General features: G+C 43.8%; 1 protein-coding gene across 1 annotated transcript in view; it reads right to left on the bottom strand.

Moving 5' to 3' along the window:
* Positions 1–2,529: 2,529 nt before the first annotated feature.
* Positions 2,530–7,856, bottom strand: part of DEPDC1B (DEP domain containing 1B) — a 48,475-nt gene continuing 43,148 nt past the window's right edge. Inside the window, exons 8-11 of the mRNA XM_063128658.1 lie at positions 7,285–7,451; positions 6,155–6,331; positions 4,320–4,505; positions 2,530–3,115 (exon numbers count right to left, since the gene is read on the bottom strand). Of these exons, the coding sequence (XP_062984728.1) occupies positions 2,954–3,115; positions 4,320–4,505; positions 6,155–6,331; positions 7,285–7,451 (692 nt within the window). The 3' untranslated portion in view covers positions 2,530–2,953. The remainder of the gene's footprint in view (positions 3,116–4,319; positions 4,506–6,154; positions 6,332–7,284; positions 7,452–7,856) is intronic.

The raw sequence follows: 7,856 nt of genomic DNA, 5'->3' as shown, positions 1-7,856 counted from the left end.
TAGGGTAGGTGGAGTTAAAGCTTCAAGTGGCTCATTGCAAGCGGGCAGGATTCTTCCTCCTATAATCATAGCATAGGAGGGAATTTCAGCAGGTGTACCTTGCACGAACTGTGTACAGGGCTGGCCCAATATGTTTTTCTGTCTGGGGCAAAGAACAAGATAGAGCCTCTCCCATTCCATGTACAAAGGCTGACTGGACTGGCAGATGACTCTGTCTTCAACACTGATGATGAAACAGCATCCTGCACTGCCCCTGAAGGGAGCAGGCTAACTTAGTGGGTGCAGAGCAGGCCTAATGGCGTGCAGGTCTCTCCTCCCACACCTTCCTGCCGCCTGAGGCAACTTCTTCACTCTGCCTAATACAACGGCCGCCCCCTGGTTGTATACTCACAATGTATTTCCAGGGAGGTATTTATATCCTGCCTTTTTTCCTCCATTAATAATGGAGCCTATGGGGAAAGGGGGGGGGAAGCAGACGGATGCTTCGGAATTGTTTGGGATTCATCTGTAGCAAATGCACACACCATTTAGCCCAAATATCTCCAACCTATGGCAGCTTCCTAGAAGGTAAACAACAGAATAGGCCTCAGCCTCCCTAGTGACTCCCCACCGGTAAATCAACTTAGGATTTGCACTGACAAAATAGCATCATTTTGGTTTTGTGCCATGAGCTGTAGATGGAATACTCTGGAAAGAAACTGAAGAAATTGCTTTGAGGAAATTATCTAAAGAGCAATTGGTTTCTTATTACATTTCTTCATAACACTGCAATTGAAAGATGACTAGCTGAATCTTCTACTTCCTTTGCCGTTCAGTCCTAAGGATATTTACCTAATGAGTTCAATGGGTGTACACATTTCCTACAAAGAGCACCTAAGGTAAATGCACAACAGAGCAGCTGCTTCTAGCATCATATTCATGCTTTGTCTTGTCTAGACATCTACAACAAATGAGGTTTAGAGGGATATTCCCCCTCACTGCAGATTTATTTATTGCTTATATCTGCCCAGACAACATCTGTTATTGGGTGGGTTGAAAAATCTAATAAATAAATAAATGCTAGCTAAGATTAAAAACAGATTTGAAGTAAAGACCTTAAAACCATGCAAGTTTTATTGCCTGAAATGTTTTAGAAGTGCATCAGTTCCGAGTACATTTTAAACTTACATTTTCAATACACAATCCATTATGTACAGCCATGACAATTACACGAGAGTCATGTGCCCTGTCTCTCTCAAACAAGTACACCCATCCACACACACTAGGGGTTACAGGGTCTGATATGGAGCTGAGAGATCCAGGTTCAAATCCCTGTTCAGCCATGAAGATCACTCAGGCCTTAGCTAAACCTAAGCTTTATTCCAGGATCATCCCGGGGTCATCCCTGCCTTCTCCTGGGATATCCTGTGTGTCATTTACATGAACAGGGATGACCCCGGGACGATCCCGGGATAAACCTTAGGTCTAGCTAAGGCCCTCATGACCTTGAGCCTGCCACACACTCTCAGCCTAACTTACCTAAAAGGGTTGTTGGGTGAGAGAGAAATACATTCACAGGCTCAAACTGTTTCGAAGAGGAGCAGAATACAAATGTAATAACAGTAAATAATAATAATGGAAAAGAGGCAAATTTGGTTGAATTGTTGGGTCTTCTGCAGCAAAGGCACGGATTAGAAAGAAGGGACGTGTAGCATCTGCAATAGAGTCATTTCCAGTGTGTGGCCATCTTCTCTCCCAAGAATACCACCTGCACAAGCCTTCTATGCATGAGAGATAATGTACACTTAATTGTTCATGAGTCAAAAGCTGAACAAAATTAAGGAGGTAAATATTCCTAAATGTGATAAAGAAACAGTCCAGATACACACTTGTGCTGGCAAAGGACGTAATGGATTTTAAAATTTATTTATTTATTACTATGTAGCCCACAGACTGAAATACACAACACATGCAATCTGGCACTGCATAAGAAAGATCACACACTGAACATGGAAATGCATAATCAAACATTCAAAAGTCCCTTCAAAAAGGGTGTTCTCACTCAGGCATATGACTGAGAACACAAGCTTTTTGCCCAGTGTTGAAATCAGTAGTACAAACTTTGACTATCTGATCTACAGCTAGCCAAGAGAACAAAACCAGTGTTTTAAGTTCATTCAAGTATATACATTTTTTACACCCTTGAGAAGTTCAACAATGCCCATATATGCAGTTTGCCCTTCTTTTAAGAAAAAGCTTTTCCAGATCTTGAAATGACAACTGAAAGTAGCAACAATGACAAGCAGGTTTGGACAATCATATCTCAGCTTAACAAGCAGACATATGAATGAGCATTTTGCCCTTCCATGCAAAATGCTCTTCATGTGAGCCGCAACTAAACCAGGAAATTTCTAATTAGCCAGTTTGCCATTTTGTCAAAACCAAGAAACTATGGTTATCAGATTTGTGATAAGCCAGGATCTTAAACCATGATTCCAAACCTAGTTTAAGATCCTGGCTTGTTCTGATGTTGGAAACCATAGTTTCCTAATTTGGCTGAAATGGCAAGCTATGGTAATTCCAGATTTTCTGCCTTAATTGTGGCTCACATGGAAGTTCTGCATGTATGGTCAAAAGGCTAATTCATATTTCAGTTTATTAAACTGAATTATGATTCCCTGAACCAGCTCACCATTAGACAACCTTGACTTTTTTTTATAAAAAGAAAAACACAAAGAGTACATCTACGCCAATCGGACTAACTTGCCCCATTGATTTCAGTGAGTCTGCTGTAAGCATGATTAAGTCTGGAGCCAGTCCAAAAGATTTACAAAAAAAATACTGATAATGGCTCAGCATAGCAGTTTGCTGCCCCAATTTCCCCCCATTAATCACGTTTTCAGTAGTTAACAAATTTCCAGCTGTTCCAAATGCACAAATCCGATCATTCCTGAGATGCAGCTCATTCACAGTCCTACATCCGAAGGCTTCTTGTTCTTTGAAATGGCTGGAAAGGCTTTTTAAATGCCCACGTCAACAGCATTGGCTTCTGTTTACTTTTTTCTGGAAACAGAACCGCTTCACTTTCAGGAGTAGGAAATCGTTCCTTATATACATCAGGATAAGATTTCTGAAACTAGAAAGGAAACACACCAAGTTTAGTTAAGGGATTTATTTTGGCTATTTAGAAGTAGCTTGTTAATTAAAGCAGAGCATTTTCACTCTCCAACTACAAGCAAAAAATAACTATCACTCATCTTATATTTTGCCAGAAGTTATGGCACAGCAGCTGAATTCACAGCAAAAGTATTTTATGTGGAATATTTTTTCTCTACAACAGGAATAGGAAGCATGCTGCCAATGAGCCCTTGGACACTTTCCTTGGTGGCGTTTCACCACTTTCTTTCTTACCAGCTCCTAGAAGGGTTGTGCAATAGGTTTCTGCTGCTGCAGAAAATTGTGGGTTGAAAGGAGTTGTTTAGTGAATTGGGGCTCATACCTTATATTCAGTCTTCTGGACAGGTTGCTTGTTCCTTGCCACACCTCCCATGGCAGTCATTTTGTGGTGGTGCCCAGGACAGTTCCCCAAATTTCCATATGTGCCCATGAGCCCCAAAAGGTGTATATTGCTACTGCCAGGAAAGGAGACCCTGGCTAATTTCCAGTTCTGGCCCAAGAAGCTGGAAGGGAAGCTACCACTGAGAAAGATAGTTGCAAGAAAAGGCAAGGCTGAGCCGATCACCACGATATCTAGGGAGCTCAGCTAAATAAACATCTAGGACCTACACTGTGAAATATAAAGGCTTCTTTGTAATTCACCCAGAGCTTTTGTGGTGTCTGATTGGTGTTAGTGTCTAACCCACTTCAATAGCCATGGACACTGAACATAGGAGAAGGAAGGCCCCATCCCCAATCTACATACATTTATTAGAACATTTGTAGAGGACCCCTTCGCTTACAGGTAGGGTGTGTGTGTGTGTAAAACCAGTGCTCCAGATCAACTCTGCTGAGGTTGGGGGTGGAGCCGGACACCCCCTCTGCGTTGAACATGCATGTAAATACATTTTTAAATGTTCTGTAGCACCCACCCCTATGGAAATATTTACATGTGCAATATGTTTATTCTCCCAGTCACGAAAACTCAGCGCTACACATATTTGCAGATGGACAGTCCCATGAAAATGTTTGCAAGATCAGAATCAACAAGAAAAGTACATTTAAGGGGGATAGAGGGGGACACAAAAAGAATATAAGACCTGAAGACCATTATTATAGATATGTATTTAGAGTCATGAAAACACGACAAATGCCTCATTAGGCAGAAGAGAAAATTCCTTTACCCGTTTCAGCTTTTTCTTCTTCTCTTTGGTGGACATTTCTGTATTCATTGCAATTTCTTCCAACAAACCTGCCAGTGGCTCTTGACAGCCGTTTGTTCTTTGGTGTTCAAACTCATCGCTGCTGATTTGATAACAAAACGACGGAGCAGGCAAACTTGCATCAGTATCAGCTCCTGGATATTTTATCTGCATTAAACAGTTGGGAGGCAGGCCAAGAAGAAGCTCAGACATCTGCATTTCAGAAAAGGTGTCATGCATGCAATTCTCCATGGATATATGAACTGAGAACAGGAGATCCATACCTCCACCATCAAAAGCAAAACTGACTGTTACAGGACTTTTTGGTGGTAGCCCCTTCCTTGTGCAATTCCCTCCTGTAGGGGATATGCCAGATGCACTTTTGAGCACTTATAACAGGGCTAGAAAATTCCAAGCCCACAGGCCTAGTCCAGCTGGCAAAGCCTCCAAGCCACCCACCCCCCCGCGGAGGAATCCCCACGGAATGCAGGCAGCAAGGGTTTCTCAGCACTGGCAGCACAAAGCGAGACTTCCTTTGTTCGCTTGCCACCCCGGATGGGGCGTGCCAAGAGAGAGGAGCTCCATGCCTCTAGGCCATGGCTGCTTGCATACTGCTTGCTATTTCCATCAGGTTGACAAGCGACAGGAGAAGCCGGGGGCTTGGCGGGGGCTGGGAGGAGCCAGTCCCTTTCTCCACGCTGAGAGAGGCACAGCACAAAGAAAGTAAAAACAGACAGACAGCGGATTGAGGATATTAGTCAGCCGGGCTGAAGTCACCTTGAAAATCCCCCCCCCCCCGCCCTCCCTTAGATGAGTTCTGCGCCAACGATTTACAAAGAGGGCTGTGAAATATTTTTATTTTGGCTGCAGGGAGCTAAACTCATTTTAGATGTTGCCTCCTCTTTTGCGGTGTATTTCATCACTTTCAATTTTAGGGTTGGACCTTTAATCTTCAATTCTGTGGAATTATCATTATAAGCTGCTTTAGAGATATCATTGAGAAGTGGAATATGAATGTCAAAATTATACATAAAAATAAATTGCATGAGACACATATCGTGCCAGAATTTGACTTGCAGCTACACGACTTGCAGGTAACATTTCTTCCTTTGTTACATAGTTTTAGGGTTGGCGTCCCCAATGGGGTGCCTGCTGATAAACATTATAACCCCAGAAGCCTGTAGTGGTGCCCACCAGGCTATCTGCTCCCTATTACACTGAGTGGCACCAATTCTTCTGCATCAATTTCTGATTTGAATGGTCTCTCGGTGCTGCTCCTCTTCCTGCTTGCTCAACCTTAGCTGTGTCTGCTGACTGTCACTTTGATTGGTGACAGCAGGCTTTTAGATTGGTCAGAGAAGGACCCCTGGTGGCTGAGCTGTGCCTGAGCGAACCATTGTGATGGCACCCACCATGCAATTCCAAACATGCGCCTGGGTCCCAAAAATTTGGTGACGCCTGTTTTAGATTTAGCCTTAAGGCAGTTCTTACCTGCCCCATCCCACGATGCCACCCACTCGAGTTTCCAAGAGAAGTGTCTTTAAAAGCCTGATAGACCCACAGAGAGAAAGAAATCTCGACAGATAGAGGCCACTTTCAACTTGAAAGTCAGCAGGCTCATAAATCAGCCATTAATGGTTAAAGCCAAGCAATGGAAAGTGTGTTTTGCCAACTTTAACAAGCAGCATAACAGATCTACAAGGGCCACACTAAGCTACTTCTCTGTTTACTTCTTGTGCAAGAATTACTCTCGTTTTAAGGTGGTAGTACAAGAATTGGGCTGGGGAAGGAGGAAACGTTTATCCGACAGCTCCCACCTGGACCCTTTGGAGATGCGCTACGTGTTCCTCTATTGCAGCTTTCAGGGCTGAAGGACTGTTTAAGATCTCTTGATAATTGTCCATCAAGAATGACACCAGTTTAGCAGCCAGTAGTTCATTCAGGTCCACCTCCTCCTTGGAACAGAGAATGCAGCGAGAAAAGGCTTGAACCATCTGCAATGAAAAATAAATCAGAGATCAGTTTATCACAACGTATTTTAATTGTAATCATCATCATCATCACCATCATCATCATCACCACCACTTCTGTCACAATGCATCTTGCACTGAGCAGGGATTTGGACTAGATGACCTCCAAGGTCCCTTCAACTATGATTTATTTGGAGTATTCATAGGCCTCCCCTTCAGAAAAAGCTTTCAGTGTGGCCCACAAATCTGGGAGGTCATTTGGGTGATGCTGGTGCTGTTGAAGACCTGCTTCCGGAACTGTTAACGGCTAATTTTTCTAACCAGCTGAACAGGACAGAAGGCCAATTCAGGCAGGATCGCCAGGCTGCAACCTGAGCATGGCTCTTAGTGGAATTCCCTGATGAAACAGGACTGATACAAAGGACTCTCCTCCACCACCATTCTGACCTTCCCTTCGAAGTCTTTTTGTCCCCATGCCACCCACCCTCACCCACTGTAGGAAACCGAACTCCAGGCATGCTGCACAGCAAGTAGTGGCTAGAGAGAGACTAAAGGACTGGGGTGGGAGGAACCATGGCTGGTTTACCAAGGAATTTAAGATACTGCCCTAATCTACACCAAGCAGGATAATGCACTATGAAAGCGGTATATAACAGGCAGGAGCCACACTACTGCTTTATAGTGGTACTGAAGTGCATTGACAACTGTTGGGGCCCACTGACACATACCATATACCGCTTTCATGGTGCTATAGCCTGCTTGGTCTAGATTAGGCTACAGTGACAGTTTCCAGGTTGCAGCCCATGGATTTAAGTTATGCAGATCTGTGGACAGGGGGGTGGGGAAGTCTCCCAGAGCACAACCTTCATTAAATTCAATGCTGCTAATTTTTAAAACAAGGCCCCCTTTGTAACTAAGAAGAGCCTTCTACAAAGCAATTCCACAGCGATTTCTTCCTGTTCCTGGCAGACACACACCAGCGTTCTTGTCCCGACTGTGTCAGAGAGAGGCGGCAGGTCCTTATTTGAGCTGATCCTAGCCATCATAGTCATCAGCAGCTGGAGCTTCTGACGATTGGCTGGTGGCAGCAAAAGACAGCAGATCTGCAGTGCTTCAACGGCCAGCTTCTCTTTCTGTAGGAGACCTGGGTCAAAACACAATGAAAGAAGGCTGAATGTCAACGTCGAGAACTTCCCATAACTTCCTTTGAAAGAACGGACGTTGAATTTACCCGCCTCGTTGCTAGTATGTCCCCTACTGATATTCCGAACATGAAGAAAGAAAAAGATTTGCAAGACCAGCAACTTTGGAGGCTCGAGTTCAGCTGCCACCGTCACCCGAGGAACTCTAGGCGTGTCTGCTAATCTCTCTCGTGGTTGTGCTCACAAATTAAGAAATTATGTCAATAAATAAAAGTATAACTTTGAATAGCTTGTGGAAAAGCAGTACGGTACTGTTCCTCCATCCTATTCAGTATTCATTAAGGGTGTTCAACAGGATCTTGAGATGAACACGCTGCTCTTTCCCTACTGTATTTTAAAACGGAGGA

Source organism: Elgaria multicarinata, chromosome 6 (assembly GCF_023053635.1).
Source record: "Elgaria multicarinata webbii isolate HBS135686 ecotype San Diego chromosome 6, rElgMul1.1.pri, whole genome shotgun sequence".
Lineage (NCBI taxonomy): Eukaryota > Metazoa > Chordata > Lepidosauria > Squamata > Anguidae > Elgaria > Elgaria multicarinata.
The sequence above is the reverse complement of the archived record's forward strand: the minus strand, read 5'-3'. Positions and strand labels throughout refer to the sequence as shown.